Raw genomic sequence first — 22312 nt, forward strand, 5'->3', positions numbered from 1 at the left:
AATTAAATTAATAAGGACATAGAGGATAGGATTGATAGCACTGTTTCTATTTCTGCAGGTGATACTTTGCTACGTAATAAAGTGCAGTCTATGGAAGACGTCAACAAAATAAAAGCTGACTCGGACACTGATTTTTTTGGCATCCAATTGGTCAATGAGACTCAATGCAGATAAATGTAAAGTTATGCTAAGGCCAGTATAATACTGTCATGTAGTAAAATGGAAATGGACTTGCTGGACAAGGATCTAATATTTGTGTGGCTTCATCTGGAATGCAGTTCAGTTCTGGGCACCAGTAGAAAGGATTCTCTGGAGATCGGAAAAATACAAAGTGGCAAATAACCTGATAAGAGCCATGGAGGTTTGTAGTTATGAGTAAAGAGTCAAAGACTAAGGGGGTCATTTACTATCTGAAATATGCCTATATTAGGCATATTTCTGGCGCAGATTGCAGTGCAAAGATTATTTGCACTGCAATTTATGACTTTTTCCTGCTCGCGCCAGGTCTAAAAAAGCGGACATGGTGTGGGTAGGAAAGGGTCATAGGCCGTTAGGCCCCTCTCATTCATAATTTTCTAGAAAATGGTCTAAATTTAAGCCAACCGCCAGCTAAAGCGCTTATTAAAATTGGTGTAAAAAAGCCTTCTTAATAAATAACCCCCCCAAATGCCCCTACAAAAATATGGTGAGTAGTTGTTACATGTAAAATCCCCTCAAAATACAAGAAAGCACTGGCTCCGTGTGGAGAAAAAGTTAATTCTCGAGAGGCAACAAGGCTTTTTCGCCATAAGAACTGTAAATCTGTGAAATAGTCACCTCAGGTCATGGTCACAGCAGGAACAATGGACAATTTTAATAAAGGCTTAGATAAATTCATGGCTTAGATGAACATTAATTCTGGTTCAGACTCTCCTTCTCTTAATTCACATCCCCTCCTATCCCTTGGTTGAAAGTTATCTATGTTTTTTTTTTCAACTGTACTGACTATACTACACTATACCATACTATAGAATTGAGCATTTATATTTTATTTATCTAGCTTACACAGTGCCAACATATTTTGTAGCATATTTTGTCCTTGCTCACTGTCCCCAGAGGGGTTCTCAAACTGAAATACATACAAATTCCATACAGATGTTGCCCTTAGTCAGACTGAACCCAGGAACTCTGAACTAGTGTTGATTATGAATATTCTAATCACAAAATTTTATCGTGAATATCGGCACTTCGAGAATTTGCGAAGATTTAGAATATAGTGCTATATCTTCATAATCGCGAATATTCTAGTTTTTTTTTTTCAGTAACCTCCTGCCTCTTGCTTGTGGGCCAATAAGAAGGCTGCAATATATTTGTCTGAGCTTAGCAACATCCCTAGCAACCAATAGGAAAGTTGCCTACCCCTTACTAAATAAGAAACTCCCCAGCAGCCATTTTCTGCAGTTTTTTGCAGTTCTCAGAGAAAGAGCAGTGTCATTGCTGTGCTCTGTGCTTTGCTGAGTCATTTACATTGCGGAGTCAATTACATTAAATAGTTAGTTAGCTTATATATATATATATATATATATATATACACATATATATATATATATATATATATATATATATTACAGATAGTTATTGAGAGATAGTCAGTGTAGGTTAGATAGTGATGTAGTCTAGCTGATAGGTTCCAGTGCAGGGTGTTAGGTAGTGTGATAGGAATTACTGTACTGTGCATTTTCTCCAATCTCAGGAAACTTCTAGCAGCTTGAAAATTTAGCAAAAGTGACCCACGCCTGTATTGCTGACTGGACATCACAAATTCTAGAATTTGCTAATTTATTGGGAATATTAGGCCAAAAATTCACAAATTATCATGAAAACTAATATTGCCTATGCTGCTCATCACTACTCTGCACTGTGAGTCACCAGTGCTAACCACTGGGCCACCATGCTGCATAGCATTTTGAAATCATGTATATGACTGTCTAACTCCAGAGCACATAAAAATATAAATATATAATAAAAATTCAGATCAGCAACCCATTCACTGGATTATGCGCAAGTTTCCGATAGAGAATGAGTCATTTGCTCAGTAAGGGACAAACAATTAGTAAAGCAACATTGCTCTCACCAGCTACTAAATCGTGATTGTTCTTTATTCCTAATGAGGAGTTTGCCAGTATTGTGCCATGTCAGCACAGCCTTGCATCTTCACTCTACGAACACTGAAATTTTAATCACACTTCTTCTCCAGTTTGTTAAATAACCTAATTGACTAATGACTTGGAGACAACTGAGACTTATAGGTGTCTGCTTCTACCCCACAGAGAACAGAGGCTACTTTGATTAATTACACTCATTTTGAGGGAACCTTGGAGAACTCAGCATGCGTTACAACCATGCAAATATGCTTTGTATAAAGGGATTTAGAAGGGAGTTTGTCACCAGTCTGGACCATTTGTAACCGTTTTATGGCACTTTAGCTCTCCTATTGCTCTGCTATTGTCATTTATGTCCTAATCCCTTTTTTTAGCCGCTGAAAAGCAGGTTTTTATAATTATGCTAAAAGCGCCAAAGGGGGCTGTACTTATCAGTGCTGGAGGCCAGCCACACCCATCATAACAGAAACCCGCTTCTCCTCTCTCCTTCTCTCCATCTCCTAGGCTAGGTGATCATCATGATACCCCTGCAGATCTCCTTCCTGTGAGCGCTGGTGCAATCTGTTACCTTCTATGGGCAGCGGCTTCGTTAACTGAACTCTGCATGTGCCAGCAGTGTGCACAGTTTAGTTGACCCAGAACTTGCCATCTTTGTGGCTGGAAAACCAAGGGCAGAGCCGGAAAGACCAGGTTTCAGCCACCAGTTGTTTCAAAGTAAGTGGATGGAAAGCTAAATGTCAAAAAAAGGCTAAAGGTAGCATGAAGGAGATGTGCACCTGCATAAGATTTCCAGTGGCGTGATGATGTCAACGAGCCTAGGAGGTGGAGAGAAGAATAGGAGGGATAAATGAGCTTCCATTCTAATAGGTGCCCCTTGGGCTCTTTTCACCTCATTAGCATAATTATAAATGCCTGTTTTTGGTGACTAGAGAAGACCTATTAGGACTAGAGATGAGCGAATAGAAGTTGACGAAGTGAAATTAGATCCGAATTTCTGAAAAAAATCTATTTACACCAAATCCGAATTTCCTCAAGCTTCGTGGTAACAAATCTTAAAATGGGTGCTGCACGTGTAAGGACATGGAGTACGGAACTCTGGGAAGGCGCGATGACCCATAATGCCATGCATGCATCCAATCAGCTGCCAGCCAGCCCTGTGATGTCACAGCCCTATAAATAGCCTCAGCCATCTTGGATTCTGTCATTTTCCAGTTTACTTAGTGCAGGGAGAGATGTTAGCAGGCGCTAGGGACAGTGCCAGATAAAACTTAATTGTGCTAAAAAAAAACTATTTACAAGTGCAGGGAAAGATTATTTACGGTGTAGGGAAAGGATAGGGAGGAATCATTCCACAGCATTTATGTTGAAGAGGGTTCAGAAGGGGAGGTTACAGCCTGGGTAATAGTACCAATCCTTTTACACCTTGCTGCACTGACTGGGGACCCAAATTACCATTATACAGCTCTGTAATTCCAGCAAACTGTTCTTGTTATTGGGGTGTTACAGCCATTAACAGGGTTTATTGCAAGGAAATATTTCAACGTCTAATTTGCCCTTAGGCGGTGCAGTTATATGTTCTAAAGCCTTTTGTGGCGTGTATTAGTGGCAAAAGTAAAATATATTTGCCATTCAGCGGTGCAGTTATATGTTCTAAGGCCTTTTGTGGCGTTTATAAGTGGAAAAAGAAAAATATATTTGCCGTACAGTGGTGCAGTTATATGTTCTGTAGCCTTTTCTGGCGTGTATTAGTGGCAAAAGTAAAATATATTTGCCGTTCAGCGGTGCAATTATATGTTCTAAAGCCTTTTGTGTCGTGTATTAGTGGCAAAAGAAATACATATTTGCCGTTCAGTGGTGCAGTTATATGTTCTAAAGCCCTTTTGTGGCATGTATTAGTGGCAAAAGAAAAATATATTTGCCGTTTAGCAGTGCAGTTATGTGGTATAAAGACTTTTTTGTCATGTGATAGTGGAAAAATAAAAATATATTTGGTGTTCACAGGTGCACTTATATGTTATAAAGCCCCTTTTGTCGTGTAATAGTGCCAAAACAAAATATATTTGCTGTTCAGCGGTGCAATTATATGCTCTAAAGCCCCTTTTTGTGTATATTAGTGGCAAAAGAAAAACAAATTTGCTGTTCAGTGGTTCAGTTATATGTTTTGAAGCCCTTTTTTGTTTGTATTAGTGTGAAAAAGGGCTTATTAGCCATTTTGTGGTGAAGTGATAAAATTGCAGACTTTTTTGGGGTGTTTCATTTTTATTTATTTAATCTAACAGCATGTCAAACAGAGAAGTGCCACGCCCTGCACTGAGGAGTGGCAGAAGCCTAACTATCTCTGGCACAGGTAGAGGAAGCAGCAGAGTAAGGGGCCATGGCAGCAGGTGTCAGCAAGCGGTCATGTCTTGACCAGCCACCCAGCGGTTCTTGAATGGTTGACTCGATCTTCGACTTCGTCGCAAGTGACATCAGACACCCCTAGCCAAGAGTCAGTGGGTTCGTCAAAAGCAACCCTTAGTTGGCATGGCCTGGGAGCAGGCCCTTTGCCCTTACCTGTCCTCAACCTGCCTCTGTCCTTTTCTGTTCCCTCAGCCAGATAAGTATTGTATTCTGTGGGCTCAGCTCGACTATACAGTGAAGTCGAGCTACTAGAAGACAGTCAGCAGCTACTGGTAAGCCAAGATGTGGAGGAGCATTTTAATCTTACTAAGAAGCTCTGACTGATACTATTTAAATTCATAGTACCTGTTATCACCCTAGTTCACCTTCAAGTGGTTTTGCAAGAATGGGAGATTTTTGGCAACCTCTTCCTCATTCTGCTGTCCCAGCAAAGTGAAGATGACTTTCCTGTAGGGGTGGACCTAGCATTTCTGCTGCTTGAGTTGAAAATTGAAACATGGCCTCCCCCCATGCCAAATTCTCAACCTAACCTGTTCTCTCCTAACACACACACATATATATATATATATATATATATATTTATATATACACATATATATATATATATATATATATATATATATAACACTACAAAACATGCAAGGTAATACAGTGCTTCATACCTCTTACCATGCCTTGCAAAAGTATTCACCCCCCCTTCACTATTTTCATATTTTGGTGCCTCACAACCTGGAATTAACATGGATTGTTTGAGGATTTGCATCATTTAATTTACAGAACATGCCCACAACTTTGAAGATGTTTTTTTTTATTTTTTATTGTGAAGCAAATGCCAAATAAGACAAAATAACAGAAAAAGTCAATGTGCATAACTATTTACTCCCCCTAAAGTCAATACTTTGTAGAGCCACCTTTTGCAGCAATCACAGCTCCAAGTAGCTTTGGATAAGTGTCTATGAGCTAGCCACATCTTACCACTGGGATTTTTGCCCATTCCTCCTTGCAAAACTGCTTCAGCTCGTTCAAGTTGGATGGTTTGCGCTTGTGAACAGCAATCTTTAAGTCTGACCACAGATTTTCTACTGGATTGAGATCTGGGCTTTGACTAGCCCATTCCAACACATTTACATGTTTCCCCTTAAACCACTCAAGTGTTTCTTTAGCAGTGTGTTTGGAGTCATTATCCTGCTGGAAGGTGAACCTCCATCCTAGCCTCAAATCACGCACAGAGTGGTACAAGTTTTGCTCAAGAATATCTATGTATTTAGCACCATCCATCTTTCCCTCAACTCTGACCAGTTTCCCAGTTCCAGCTGCTGAAAAACATCCCAACAGTATGATGCTGCCACCACCATGTTTCACTGTGGGGATGGTGTTATTTGGGTAATGTGATGTGTTGGGTTTGCTCCAGACATAGCATTTTCTTTGATGGATGAAAAGTTCAATTTTAGTATCTTCAGACCAGAGCATCTTCCTCCATACATTTTGGGAGTCTTCCACATGCCTTTTCGCAAACTCACAACATGCCTTTTGTTTTTTGCTGAAAGTAATGGCTTTCTTCTGAGCACTCTGCCATAAAGCCCAACTCTATGGAGTATTGTTGTCCTATGTACAGATACTCCAGTATCTGCTGTGGAACTCTGCAGCTCCTCCAGGGTTACCTTAGGTCTCTGTGCTGCCTCTCTGATTATTGCCCTCCTTGCCTGATCCGTGAGTTTTGGTGGTCGGCTGTCTCTTGGCAAGTTTGCTGTTGTGCCATGTTCTTTGCATTTGCTTATAATAGATTTGATGGTGCTCCTGGGGATCATCAAAGATTTGGATATTTTTTATAACCTAACCCTGACTTGTACTTCTCAACAACATTGTCCTTTACTTGTTTGGAGAGTTCCTTGGTCTTCATGGCAGTGTTTGGTTAGTGATGTCTCTTGCTTAAGTTTTGTAGCCTCTACAGAATACAAAGAAACAGAATAAAAACTGGGATAGATGACTGATATGATTAATGAAGAAATAGATTTTAAATGCTTGTAAACTTCTTATACTTGGTTAATATGTATGTTATCTGCTCTTTCCTATGAGCTATATAGAAAACTTTTTGTATGCTGAAAAAATAAAAAATAAAAAAGGTCACCACTACAAAAAATGTCCCCTTACAATGTGCACCAGTACAAAAATGCCCCTTAAAATGTGTGCTAATACAAAAAATATCCCTTATAATGTGAGCCAGGACAAAAAAAATGCCCTCTTATAATGTACTCTAGTACAAAAAAAAAATCCCCTTTATGTGTGCCAGTACAAAAATGCCACCTTATAATGCATGTCAGTGCAAAAAATACCCCTTTATATTGTGTGCCAGTGCAAATAAATACACCCTTATAATGTGTGCCAGTATAAAAGAATGTCCCCCCAAAATGTGTGCCAGTAGAAAAAGACACCTTATAGTTTGTGCTCCCGTTCTCTGTGCAAGTACAAAAATTAACTCCTAATAATGTCCCCAATAGAGCCAATGTCCCCATAGTGCCCAATAATACATGCCAATCCCCCTATTGTGTGTCAGTACAAGAAAAAACACCTCTTAATGCCCCTGGTAGAGCTAATGTCTCCATAGTTCCCCCATTATGTTTGCCTGTACAAAAAAATGCCCCCTTCTGTGTGCCAGTACAACAATTATCCCCTCTTAGTGCCCCCAATTTAGCTAATGTTCCCATAGTGCCACCCATGATTTGTGCCTATATAAGTATCCCCAGTAGATGCCCCCATAGTGCTCTTCTCCACCCTTCCCTATATCCTTGGCACCAAAAGCATGGTGCCCCCAAATGAAAAATATTAAACTAAAATACCTCTATGAGGCTGTCAACGATGTGGTGCAGGCCTCTTCCGATCTATGTCCCACAATGTATGCTGCCTGACTTAGGCAGTTTGATGATAGGCTTCAGGCACTAGGCTTAAGGCTTATCAGACAGAACGGGGCAGAGAGATGTCACCCCATGCCCCACTGCAGGATTCAACTGTATCACTGTCCTGAGGAGAGCAATATAGGTGGAGAGAGATGAGCATTTCCACAATGGAAGGGCTCATTTTCCTTGGCCCTGCCAATGTCCCCACTTGTTTGCGGGGTCATGCCTAATGCGGTAATCACCATAAATAATTGGAGATGCGGCCCTGCTTACCTGCTTCCTGGTACCGGCTCCCTGCTTCTTCTCCTACAGGCATGTGATGATACACATCCAGTTTGACATCGCTGCAGCCAATCACTGGTTGCAGCGGTGACTGGATCCTTATGCATCATTTAACTATTTATCATGATGTATGGGAAGCTGGACACCACCGCAGGCAGCGATTGGCTACAGTGATGTCAAAGTAAGTCAACTTCCCTTTGCAGGTCCAGCAGAATGGGTGGGTTTGCCCCCCCCCCCCATTTCTCGCTTAACCCCTTTAAGCCCCATCATATTTAGTAGCTGCATCTGTTTCCATGTCACACTGTGTACCATGTTTAGTTATTGAACAATTCAGAATATAGCTAGATTTTCTTACATAATTTTGGAAATTTCTGTGATTCAAAGTTGCCTTTGGTTTAATATGAAGGCTGTACTGGGAAAGGTTTTCCATCTTTTCTGCCTATAAACACAGTCCTGTCGACTCTGAAGTCAGACTTTATCATTAGGCACCAGCACCTAGATGTGGCCTAGAAGGAAAGGATGTCTTCTCTTCAAGTGTCAAGAATTGGTTACAGTACATGTTCTGTAGTTCTGTGCTGTAACCATTGATTGAAGAAGACCTACATTTTCTGCACTTGACCATGTTTATGGGGTCTATTAATTTTAAATGATTTCAGATGACTGTTTTATCTTTATTAAAAAAAGGTATATTTTACGGTTTTGTCTTTCCTCACTCTTTTCCATTCTTTTATTACCTCTCCCCCAACATGAACACACTGAGGAGGAGGTTAACACTACCTTGTATATAAATGTTATTTTTGGATAGACTTTGTCTTTAAATTTCAAATTACATTCCCATTCAGTCCTGTTAGGCTATCTTTTCTCTGAAATGCTCTTAACCTTAGGGCTCAATTGTTTGTGAGAACTCTCAGAGTTGGAACAATGAACGCTTGTGCACATAGACTTATTTGAACTCTGTGCCTGAGCTGTATTATTTATATCATGAACACGATCGGATCCCATCAGGAGATATCAGCAAAGACCTTACCACAGAGATTTTCCTGACCTCCCAATACGGAATCAAATCCCATCTATGGCACAATACGATTAATGCACTCTGTAAATAGCTGTATGAGTGACCCGTAAGATCCTAACCAAATAACATGTGCTATCATAAGGAGTAACAGTATTTAAGGTGGACATTGATTTGACAATAATTTTTGACAATCTGGTATATCTTTGGTACACGTGAAATATTTATTTCACATATTTCTCAAATATTACTTATAAACTATAATACCACAATCTGCTATTACAAAAAATAGGTGGCAGCAGCACAAAATGTGAACATTTTCCAATGACAAATCATTCCCATGAGTGCTGCTCCCACCTCTGCTTCATTTATTTCATCAGTTTTAAAATTAACAGTAATTCAGTAGTGGAATTTGAACATATATTATATATCTAGCTTTGCACAGGTTTATTGAGTCTATTTCGTTTGCTGTTTGTGTGTGCTGCTAAAATATATCCACAGTGCTCCCATAACAGTGTCATCCACAGTGGCACTCTATAACATTGACATTGCATATTGTCCTTATAACAGTGACATCCAGAGTGGCTCCATGACAGTGACATCCACAGTGCTCCCATAACAGTGACATACACAGTATCCTAATAACAGAGACATCCACAGTGGCTCCCATAACCGTGCCATTCACAGTGGAACTCTATAGCAGTTACATACACAGTGTCATCATAATAGTGGCATCCACAGTGCTCCCATAACAGTGACATGCATAATGCCTCTACAACAGTGACATCCATAGTTCTAGCATAACAATGACATCCACAGTGACCCATAACAGTAATGAAAACTGTGACATCCACAGTGACATTCCCCATGCTCCCATAACAGTGATATCCACAGTGGGCCAAAACAGTAACATCCACAGTGGGTAAAAACAGTGACATCAAAGTGGCCTTATAACAGTAGAAACAAATGGCTAGGTAGTTATGGAAACCTGGTGTAAAACTGTGTGTGTGTCAATGAGGCAATGAGTCATTGAGACTTGGGTGTATGGCATCTTAGAAATGATTGTAGGACCTGAGAGCTTCTATTGGCTAATACGGGTCATGTGATGGTTCCATAATCACTTTTTTTGTGGATATCTTAAGAGCAGTACAACCTAGAAAGCTGAAACCCCAAAATGTTGAAACATTTCGAAGCACTTGATTTAGCTATGTGCCAAATTTGGTGCAGATTGGTTCAGTCATTTAGCCATGCATAAAGAACAAACAGATAGACATACAATAGATATATATATATATATATATATATATATATATAGTAAAGTATGTGAACCCTTTCGAATGATATGGATTTCTGCACAAATTGGTTATAAAATGTGATCTGATCTTCATCTAAGTCACAACAATAGACAATCACAGTCTGCTTAAACTAATAACACACAAAGAATTAAATATTACCATGTTTTTATTGAACACACCATGTAAACATTCACAGTGCAGGTGAAAAAAGTATGTGAACCCTTGGATTTAGTAACTGGTTGAACCTCCTTTGGCAGCAATAACTTCAACCAAACGTTTCCTGTAGTTGCAGATCAGACGTGCACAACGGTCAGGAGTAATTCTTGACCATTGCTCATTACAGAACTGTTTCAGTTCAGCAATATTCCTGGGATGTCTGGTGTGAATTGCTTTCTTGAGATCATGCCACAGCATCTCAATCGGGTTGAGGTCAGGACTCTGACTGGGCCACTCCAGAAGGTGTAGTTTCTTCTATTTAAGCCATTCTATTGTTGATTTACTTCTATGCTTTGGGTCGTTGTCCTGTTGCAACACCCTTCTTCTGTTGAGCTTCCGCTGGTGGACAGATGGCATTAAGTTCTCCTGCAAAATGTCTTGGTAAACTTGGGAATTCATTTTTCCGTCCAGGCCCTGACGCAGCAAAGCAGCCCCAAACCATGATGCCCCACCATTATACTTCACAGTTGGGATGAGGTTTGGATGTTGGTGAGCTGTGCTTCTTTTTCTCCACACATAGTGTTGTGTGTTTCTTCCAAACAACTTAATTTTGGTTTAATTTTGGTTTAATCTGTCCACAGAATATTTTGCCAGTACTGCTGTGGATCATCCTGTAACAGGGTTCCAAAGACGCACTCGGTCTCCCATCAGCCGCAGACCTGCTGCTTAGCTTCGGGAGCGAGGATCTGTGTTTGACCTCGTTCCCAGGGCGGCTTTGCTAGCTGGGAGGCTACCTGCTCCTAGGTCTGCCTTGAGCGCCGAGCTGATCATTCGGTGCTCGACTGGTTGATCTGTCGGTCATGTGACGCTGGCTACGTCATATGACCCTCACTCCCCACTATAAATACAGGCAGCCTGCTGGCCACAGGTTGCCTGTTAATTTAGGTTCCTGGCAGTTGTTGGATACCTGTGTACTTACCTGATCCTGTTCCCTGACGATCCTTTGCCTGCTTCTCCTGTACTGCGCATCCTTCCTGGTATATTGACCTCGGCTTCCACCTGAATATTCTTTGCGGACTCCTTTGGTACTTCGACTCTCCTGGTATTTATGACCCAGGCTTCTCCTGACCTTTCTTTGCTTATCCCTCTGTACTGCGTTGTCCTCTTGATTTTGACCCGGTCCGTTCACTATCCGTCATTTGTCTTGTCTGTCCTTCCCGCACGTATTCTAAGTTAGGGACTGCCGTCCAGTTGTCTCCTGTCATCAGGACTCGTGAGGCAAGTAGGCAGGGCCAGGGGTGAGGGTGGAGCGCAGTGGTCACTATTCTCCTCCCTGTGTCTGTGTACGTGACCGTTACACATCCAAGTGCTTGTGTGCAGTAATGTTTTTTTGGACAGCAGTGGCTTTCTCTGTGGTATACTCCCATGAAATCCATTCTTATTTAGTGTTTTACGTATCATAGAGTCGCTAACAGGGGTGTTAGCATATGCCAGAGACTTTTGTAAGTCTTTAGCTGACACTCTAGGATTCTTCTTCACCTCATTGAGCAGTCTGCGCTGTGTTCTTGCAGTCATCTTTACAGGATGGCCACTCCTAGGGAGAGTAGCAGTAGTGTTTGACAATTTGCCTTACCGTGGACTGATGAACAGCAAGGCTTTTGGAGATACTATTATAACCCTTTCCAGCTTTATGCAAGTGAACAATTCTTAATCGTAGGTCTTCTGAGAGCTCTTTTGTGCGAGGCATCATTCACATCAGGCAATGCTTCTTGTGAAAAGCAAACCCAGAACTGGTGTGTGTTTATTATAGGGCAGGGCAGCTGTAACCAACACCTCACTCAAATTAGCTCTTGGAGATGCCATTAGTCTAGGGGTTCACTTACTTTTTCTACCTGCACTGTGAATGTTTGCATGGTGTGTTCAATAAAAACATGGTAGCATTTAATTCTTTGTGTTTTTAGTTTAAGCAGACTGTGATTGTCTATTTTTGTGACTTAGATGAAGATCAGATCACATTTTATGACCAATTTGTGCAGAAATCCATATCATTCCAAAAGGTTTGCATACTTAATATATATATATAATATATTTTTTTTAAATAGAACCAACATATTTTTCAATCACAGTGTAAGTACATACAATTTCCAGGCAGTCTATTATCTTGGAAAGCTTCTCTTCAGGTAAATCCTTCAATAATGAAACACTGGGGGGGGGGAAAGAAATATAAAAAAAAAAAATGTTATTTTCTTGGAATAAGCATTTCAAATATACTTAGACAGCTCTTTAATACATTTGCCATTTCATGTCTCTGTTAATAAAGATTTTCTCCTAATCTTGCCCAGTAATGAAAGTTACCCACACTTCTTAATGACTTCCTTAGATTCACGGCTGTGGACCATGAGAAAAGAAGTTACGGTACATCTAGGTAATAACTTATTTTGTCCCAGATACATAAAGATTATCCTTAGCCTCCCCATGTTCAGAGTGTCCTTTTGATTAAGAGTACCTTAAAATAGGGGGCGTGGTCTGGCTGCCGAGGCGCGCGGATGTAGTGTGCTTCAGCTCCGGAGATAGCACTACAAACCAGCGACTTACATAGCGACTAACTCCACGGTGAACCATCCAAAAGTGGAGGAACCAGTCCCGGAACCTTACCGGAGTATGACGGGACGAAAAAAGAAAACAATGAAGCACCCGCAACTGACGAAATTTTACTTCACGAGAGAAGCGGGAAGATCTCAAGATGGTGCCGGGGACAGAAATGCCATGATACGTGAGCATGCGGAAGGCCCGCAATTAACTACAAGCCCAGACTCTAAGAAGGGGTCGGAGGTATGGGCTTCCCCGTGGAAGGCGCCAGATGAGGACAGCTTAGATGCCGGCCAGGAGGAAGTGAGTGATGCGACAGCTTCAATCCAAGATGCCGGGAGAGAGATGGCCGCGGGACCAGCGGACCCTCCACATACTCCGAAAGGTACCCAATCATCCGAGACGGATGTTACCACTGCAGGTACTCTGGGAGCACAAGGGGGCCCACAGGACACGGGTGAGGCAGAGAATCTGGCGCTGCCAGTTAATAATATGGCCCTGACTGACACTGTTATGAGGGACATGCTCTTAATCCAGAGGCGCTCTCTTTTACATGACATGCGCTCCTTAGTGGCTCCATTGCGGAGGGAGGTGGAGGACATTGGGGACAGAACAGACCATTTAGAGCGCAAATTTGGAGAGTTTGCGGGCTCTCATAATGATCTCATTGACGCCCATTATGCCTTAGAGGCAGAAGTTGAGGCAGTTAAAAACAAGATGGCTGATCTGGAAGACCGCGGCAGGCGCAACAACATTAAGCTGCGAGGCATTCCAGAGGCTGTGGCAGCCAAAAATATCCCTTCCTATGTGAAAGCGTTGATAAAAAGTGCTCTGCCTCATTGCAGTGACAGAGATTTAGAAATTGATCGGGCACACAGAGTCCCTCGCCCCAGACACCTGGAGGAAAATATCCCAAGAGATGTTCTCGCTAGGGTTCATTTCTACTCCACTAAGGAGCAACTGATGTCCTTTGCCAGACAAAATTGATAAAAAGTGCTCTGCCTCATTGCAGTGACAGAGATTTAGAAATTGATCCGGCACACAGAGTCCCTCTCCCCAGACACCTGGAGGAAAATATCCCAAGAGATGTTCTCGCTAGGGTTCATTTCTACTCCACTAAGGAGCAACTGATGTCCTTTGCCAGACAAAATGGTGGGCTGCCCGCTCCATACCACAAAGTATCACTATATGCGGATCTGTCAGCTGCTACACTTAGGCTCCGAAGGGCCCTGCTCCCTATTACATCAGCCTTTCAATCAGCCAAGATACAGTACAGATGGGCGTTCCCGGTACGCCTTATGATACACCACTTGGGGGACTTGCACATAATAAAATCCGTAGAAGAGGGCAGAAAAGTGCTGCAAAGCTGGGACATTCCAATTGAAGTACCGAAGGAGCACCGCCGGGCCCCTCCTGACAAGATTCCAAAGGATTGGGACGTAGCCCGCTGAGTAGAAGAAGATGGTTCACCGGGGGAGACCAAGGCAGTTATTGCCTACGTGATAGGTTTGAGTGTCTATCGATATGAGTCACAAACCTAGGCTTCAGACGGGACTTTAATTCCCCAAGTTCTTCAGGTGTTGGAGAGCCTGTTGGTTCTTGCGAATACACCTTTACGTATTCATGCTTTTAATCCTTGTTATTATGTTTTACCACTGGTATTTGATGCAAAATTCATGAATGGGGCCACAAATATGCCTGTACAATATTCCACCACCTTCATAGTATGGTTGCGGACGCGCTGGCTGGGAGGCGTCCTGCACCTTCTTTACTGGTTAATGTGCGACCTTTTTGCTTTACATTTCAAGCTGCTTTATTATGGTAATTGTATTTGCTAGTCTTAATGTGAATGGGTTAAACAGTCCTATGGGCAGATCACACTTATGGAGAGAGGCCAAAATTCTTAAATGTGATGTCCTGGGAGCACAGGAAACCCATATAGTAACCAAAGATGCTCACAGGGTACAGCATGCACAATTCCCCCATATTTTCCAAGCTCGCTCTGACTCTAAAACCAGAGGGGTTTTGATAGCCATAAAAAAATATGCAGGCGTTCACATTGATTGAAAATATTAGTGACCCCACAGGAAGATACTTGATATTAGTTTGCACTTTAAATAATGTAACCGTCACTCTGGTATCCATATATGCACCCAACACGGGACAAAAACGTTTCTTCCATAGAGTACTGAAATTGATCAATAAGAAAAGGAGAGGTCAACTAATAATGTTTGGCGACTTTAACATCACCGCAGACCCTGAAATAGACACCTCCTCATATTACGGGAGGAATGTCCCAGCTCTAGCGGAGGATGTGTGGAAAGCTGAAGTATATGATGTCTGGCGAATCCAGCATCCGTCAGTTAAGGATTTTACTTTCCACTCAGGGGTTCACAATGTTTACTCTCGCATTGATATGTTTCTTACTGACAGGATAGCACTGTCAAAGGTGGTGGATACGGAGATCAAGCAGATTAAATGGTCTGACCATGCTGCTATTACCATGACGTTGGCAGAGGACAATAACTGTTCCCCAAGGTATCTTTGGAGGAATAATCCTATCCTGCTATCTTGTCCACAGCATGGACAGCGCATTGAATCGGATCTGAAAGAATTCTTTCACCTTAATAAAGTAGACTCTACTAACCCCGTAGTCTTAAAAGCATACATCAGAGGGTCATTCATACAACAGGGTGCGGTGCGGAAGAGGAAACTGGAGGAGGCCACATCGCAATTGCTCGCCAAACTAAAGCAAATGGAGGACAAAAATAAATTGAAGTCCCTCATCCTCAACAGCAGAGGCACTAAAACAGATAAGACAGGATTTGAGGAATCACATGTTAGAGTCATATGAGAAAGGGCTTCGTAAAAATAAAGCTCGTTATTACTCCCAAGGGAATAAAGCAGGCAAACTTTTGGCAGCTAGTCTTAAAGCAAAACGGGTAAAGAGCAGAATTCCATATCTCTTACATCCTAAGACACAAACCAAAATGTACTCCCCGTCGGACATAGCAGAGGGTTTCTAGTCCTATTATCATGACCTGTATAACCTTAAAGAAACAATACCAACTCCCCCAAACCTGTCTGAGTTGATGTATAAATACCTCAGCTCTCTAAACCTGCCTACTCTAACAAGTGTACAACTCCAAGCCCTTAATGCCCAAATAACAACCAAGGAAATTGAGATGGTAATAACCTCCTTACCCCGGGACAAGGCACCCAGCCCGGACTGGTTTGCTAGTCATTATTATAAATGGTTTTCACACATCCTGAGTCCCTTTTTGCGTGATTTTTGTCAGGCCGCTTTATCCTCTGGAGCTTTTCCTAAAGAAAACTTACAGGCTACCATTATTACCCTGCATAAACCAGGTAAACCCTCTGACAGGCCCCAAAATTTTAGGCCCATATCTTTGCTGAATCAAGACATTAAAATATACGCTAAACTTTTAGCTCTTCGGTTAGCTACAATACTTCCATCCATAATCCATACGGACCAAACTGGTTTTGTTCCATCCCGCCAGTCTTATTTTAATACTAGGAGAATGCTGGGCATTTTTCATCAGACCACACAAAGGAATAGCCCCCTGTTGGTCCTGGCCCTGGACACCGAAAAGGCGTTCAACAGGATTAGATGGTCGTTCGCCTTTTCGGTGCTTACTATTATGGGATTTAGTGGTCCTATCATGCTTGCAATAGAGGTTCTTTATAGTAGCCCTACGGCCAGCATATATGTTAATGGGGCTCTGTCAGAGGCGTTTGAACTGACGAACGGCACCAGGCAGGGTTGCCCACTGTCCCCATTAGTTTTTATAATAGCCATGGAACCACTGGCTCAAGCAATTAGGCTGGATCCCCAGATCTCTGGAGTAAAAATTGGGAGTCAGGAACATAAAATTTCACTATACGCAGATGATGTTCTCTTGTCACTGACAAGACCAGAAATATCACTGCAAGCGGTTATGAACCAGATAAAAACCTATGGTGATTTGTCATATTACCATCTTAACTGCTCCAAGACACAGGCACTCCCAATTCATATCCCAGAAACCTTGACTATGTCCTTTCTTGAGAACTGGAATTTTGACTGGCGCATAAAATACTTGGGCACTAATATGACTCCCTCTCTGTCTAAGCTATATACGCTCAATTATGAATCTCTGCTTCTGGAGATTGGTAAAGATCTGGAAAACTTTCACAACCATGAAACATCATGGTTAGGCATAATTGCAGCTTTTAAGATGTTTATCCTCCCTCGTTTCCGCTATATGTACCGCACTATCCCAATCCTGTTACCGAACAGTTTCTTCAATAAGGTGTAGAGTATGATGTCTAAATATATTTGGAAGAACAAAAAACCGAGAGTAGCTAGAAGCATCACCCAGAGGACTCACAGAATGGGGGGTCTTGCAGTACCGGATATGAAAATGTACTTGACCTCTTTGGTTTCTATGCTTAGAAATTGGAGGCAGGAAAGGGTGGAGATTCCATGGGTACAGATGGAAAAAACACAGGCAGTGCCTTTTACTCTCACAGACCTACTACACTTACCCTTTTGGGATATCCTAATTCCAAGCAATTTTGCTCCAGTAATTCAGGCGTCCATAGCAGCCTGGAAACAATTTCATAGCATTGCTAATGAGGGGAACAAGCCAATATTGACTTCTTTACCCTTTTCTATGGTTAGAGCTTTGCTTCCTCATACAGATTTATCTACTTGGCACCTAGGAGATACAGGTAGAGTGGAGATGTTGTATGAGAGTGGGAGGCTACAGTCCTTTCAATCTTTGAAGGAAAAATGTTATCTTGCGAAGTCTGATTTTTTTAAATACCTCCAAATTAGGCACCTGCTGCAAACATTACGCCCTACTAATCTAAGCTACAACCAAGTTGGTATGATTTATCTGTCTAATAACACTAAAGGGCTAAAATTGCTATATGAAGAATTACTCCAGCCAGCACAATTCAAGAAATCTCATCCCATGCGTAAGTGGGAGAGATCTCTGAACATTCATATATCAGATAGTGATTGGCAGAAGGCTATAAAAGCAATCCACTCTCATCTACACTGTTCCACCCATGTAGAATCGGCTCTAAAAACAATTTTGCACTGGTACTACACACCGGAAACTTTAAAATACATGTACCCAGGAATGTCTGGTGAATGTTGGAGGGGATGTGGTTGTAGGGGGAAACTTTTCCACATTCTTTGGCAGTGTCCATTGATTAAAGGATACTGGAAAGCTTGTGGGGATTTGCTGGGCCTAATACTTCCGCAGAAGTTTAGGTGGACACAGCAACTTGCGTTACTTATAATAGGGATTAGTGATTTCCCAGTAGAAGACAGGAAACTGGTATGCATATTCTGTGTTTTGGCTAAACTGATGTTATTGCGGAGATGGAAATCTCAGGAAGTGCCTAAAATAGAGGATCTGATATCCGCCATAAACACCACTTTTGCCTATGAAAAAATCATTGCCCTAGGTAATGGTTCCTACCAAAAATTCATGAGACAGTGGCAACTGTGGGTGAATTCTCCATATTGCAAAATGGGCTGATGACATGATATGTAGGGTTACGTATGCTTGGTGCTTGATGCATGTTGTATTATGTTCTAGCTGCATATACCTCGCGCTTTGGACTGCCTGCATTCACCGAGCATAAATATATTTTGGTAATAAAGAGGAGGGGGGGGGGTACCTTTTGTTATTTACCAGATCTGTAAAGCTTTTGTTCTTGTTAAAGCTTATGATAAAGTATTTAAATGTGGGTTCCAGACGTGGATGACGACCATCAGATCCAGTGGGGTTATGTATTGACAAGTTTATGTCAATGTACTGTTATTATGTTTGTAATAACTCGAATATTATAAATGTTACTGAAATGCATCTTTATTGTAACATGACTTTTTGAAAATCCAATAAAAATGATTGAAACAAAGAGTACCTTAAAATAGTCTGAAGTCTGTTTAGGGAATTGTTTTTTTTGCCTGTGGGGGTCATTTAAGTAACTGCCATGTAGTGTGATTAAAATACCATTACTCAGCCTTAGATTTGCATTAGTGTACTAATAATAGAAGGACCAGGCTTCCTCATTCCTCAAAGCCAGGCATTGCTAGCATAAAGATGGTGGTATGATTAATATGTCCTCTGACAGTTTACAGATAATGGCAGCTATGAACTGCTACCGCGTGAAGATAGAAAAGGAAGTATGCATACGAATCGATTACAGGGCAGCAATATCGGAAGCTATATTTAAGCTACAGCTATAATGCAAGCAAGAACTTACAGTGTAAATCTAGCTTCTGTAAAACTATATTGATATATAGCTATTCCTTAATATCTGATAATATAACAAGGCAGTATAATGTATTCAAATTCCACCAGCTTGCTAAGACTATTTTTGCCATACCCTATAAATTCAACGTTATGTCCAAATTTTTTACTCTAATGCATCTAATATAAAAAAACTTTGAATATTTTAATCAATGTCAATTGATATTTTAATACATTTTACATTCTTTTCCTTCTACAGCTACTAAGAGACTATTTTACCTGATCATGCTCTTCTATCTGTCTCTTACTTTTTGCTAACTTGGATTTCAAAGGCTAACAATAAGAAAGGCACAGGTGGGGACTAGTATGGCTGCAGGATCTGACTACAAAGGTTTTTGTGGTCTGTTACCTTGAAGATAAACAGAGTTTAATAAAAGCCTTGGAAATAAAAATAGGAACTTTTTAATAAAGACGATATGAATAGTTGCCTTATTTTTACTGTAGCAATAAAAAAAATGGGGTCGCTAAGGTGCCTTTAACACCTTAATGCATAATCATGTACATGCACATTCTAATGCTAGGTATACTCCATGCATGGCAGGTTCTGGCTGTATAATTCAGCAGATACCCACCGGGATTGACTGGGATCTGCAATGACACCAATCCTGGTCGTTTAACTGATCAGAGGCTGCTGTTTGACAGAGGGAGGGAACTTCCACTGTTCCCTGATCAAAGCCCCTACAATGAAATGGTGGTGCTCCAAATGATTTCTATAACAGCCTTGTGAAGGCCCCCAGCACTGTCATAGTGAGGCACCTAAAAAGCCACACCCAAGGCATGGCCTGACACAAGGCCAGTGAAAATCCTATCAACTGCAGTATTATTCTATTGCAGTCTGTTGGACATGCAATCAGAAGATCACGTGCAAGTTCTCTAATGGGACTAAAACGTACAATTAAAAAGTGAAAAAATTGTTCTAAAAATACAAAAAACACAAAAGCATGAAAAATTCTAATCATTCTTTTTTCTAAATTTTACACCTAAAATTATACAATATAAGAATTGCCATGTATGAAAATGCCAAAACTATTAAAATATAAAAGTGTTTATCTTGCATGATGAATAAAATTAATAAATAAAATTAAAAAAGTAATAACCAATCTGCAGTTTTTTTTGGTCACACCATAGTCTGACAACTGTAACTTTTTTATTTTCTCTCTATACAGATGTGAGGTCTTATTTTTCGCAGGGTAATGTGTCATTTTTAATAGGGTACATATTACTATTTGATTGCTCTTTATTATTATTTTTTTGAGATAATGAGATAGGGGATGACTTAATTTTAGTGGAATAACCCTTAACATTTTTAGTGCACAGTGAACACCATAAATGCACAAAAAAAATCGTGGCAGAATTTATTTTTATTTTTTTCCAGTTTCATCTCACAAAAATAGAACTTAACAGAAATGAAAAAATAAAGTTATGGCTGGGGGGAAAAATGCAAAAATATAAATTGTCTAGGTCCTTAAGAAGTTAAATGTAGATATCTCTGGATGACAAACCTTAATCATTAAATATATGAACAGAAGTGGGTCTCTTTGTGTGCCAGAACTCTATAAAAGCAGATCTACTTTGGCAGAGACCTGATACATCCATAAATTACATGGAATGTCATTCATTTATTGTCCACCATATATGTCTAGAAGCAGTTTCCCACAGCTAAAACAGCTGTTCAGTGCTTATCACAGAGCCAGCTTAATTTCAAAAAGGTGTTGTCTTCATAAGACTATTCATTTAGCCCCATTCACAGATTATAGCCATATTTATGGGTGGTAGGTATGCTTCCACAAATGCAATTGTGGGGAACTTCAAGTTCAGGTTTTCATATGTTGAAAGGCAAAGAGTACAATAAGGGTGTGGCGACACGGTCAAGTTGTCTAATACAATTTTGGAAGCCAAAACCAGGAGTGAATAAAAAAAAAGGGAAGTCATATCTGTCCTTTATCCTTTCCCTCCTTATATGACCTAACTTTGGCTTCCAGGAGTGCATGCAGAGACCTGTTTATGTGGCTGTACCCTAATACAAACCAGATTCCCCAAAAGTTGGGACACTATACAAATCGTGAATAAAAACTGAATGCAATGATGTGGAGGTGCCAACTTCTAATATTTTATTCAGAATAGAACATAAATCACGGAACAAAAGTTTAAACTGAGAAAATGTACAATTTTAAGGGAAAAATATGTTGAATCAGAATTTCATGGTGTCAACAAATCCCCAAAAAGTTGGGACAAGGCCATTTTCACCACTGTGTGGCATCTGCCCTTCTTCTTACAACACTCAACAGACGTCTGGGGACCAAGGAGACCAGTTTCTCAAGTTTAGAAATAGGAATGCTCTCCCATTCTTGTCTAATGCAGGCATCTAACTGTTCAATCGTCTTGGGCCTTCTTTGTTGCACCTTCCTCTTTTTGATGCGCCAAATGTTCTCTATAGGTGAAAGATCTGGACTGCAGACTGGCCATTACAGTACCCGGCTCCTTCTCCTATGCAGCCATGATGTTGTGATTGATGCAGAATGTGGTCTGGCATTATCTTGTTGAAAAATGCAGGGTCTTCCCTGAAAGAGATGACGTCTAGATGGGAGCATATGTTGTTCTAGAACCTGAATATATTTTTCTGCATTGATGGTGCCTTTCCAGACATGCAAGCTGCCCATGCCACACGCACTCATGCAACCTCATACCATCAGAGATGCAGGCTTCTGAACTGAGCGTTGATAACAACTTGGGTTGTCCTTGTCCTCTTTGGTCCGAATGACATGGCGTCCCAGATTTCCAAGAAGAACTTCGAATCGTGACTCGTCTGATCACAGAACAGTCTTCCATTTTGCCACACTCCATTTTAAATGATCCCTGGCCCAGTGAAAACGCCTGAGCTTGTGGATCTTGCTTAGAAATGGCTTCTTCTTTGCACTGTAGAGTTTCAGCTGGCAACGGCGGATGGCACGGTGGATTGTGTTCACTGACAATGGTTTCTGGAAGTATTCCTGAGCCCATTCTGTGATTTCCTTTACAGTAGCATTCCTGTTTGTGGTGCAGTGTCGTTTAAGGGCCCGGAGATCACGGGCATCCAGTATGGTTTTACGGCTTTGACCCTTACGCACAGAGATTGTTCCAGATTCTCTGAATCTTCGGATGATGTTTTGCAAAGTTGATGATGATAGATGCAAAGTCTTTGCAATTTTTCGCTGGGTAACACCTTTCTGAT

General features: G+C 41.0%; 1 protein-coding gene across 1 annotated transcript in view; it reads right to left on the minus strand.

Annotated features, from left to right (window-relative positions):
- LOC122941006 (cGMP-dependent protein kinase 2-like) overlaps positions 1-22312 on the minus strand; it is a 322377-nt gene that overhangs the window by 185602 nt on the left and 114463 nt on the right. The window contains exon 6 of the mRNA XM_044297977.1: positions 12320-12383. Coding sequence (XP_044153912.1) covers positions 12320-12383 — 64 coding nt within the window. The remainder of the gene's footprint in view (positions 1-12319; positions 12384-22312) is intronic.

Source organism: Bufo gargarizans, chromosome 6 (assembly GCF_014858855.1).
Source record: "Bufo gargarizans isolate SCDJY-AF-19 chromosome 6, ASM1485885v1, whole genome shotgun sequence".
NCBI classification, from domain to species: domain Eukaryota; kingdom Metazoa; phylum Chordata; class Amphibia; order Anura; family Bufonidae; genus Bufo; species Bufo gargarizans.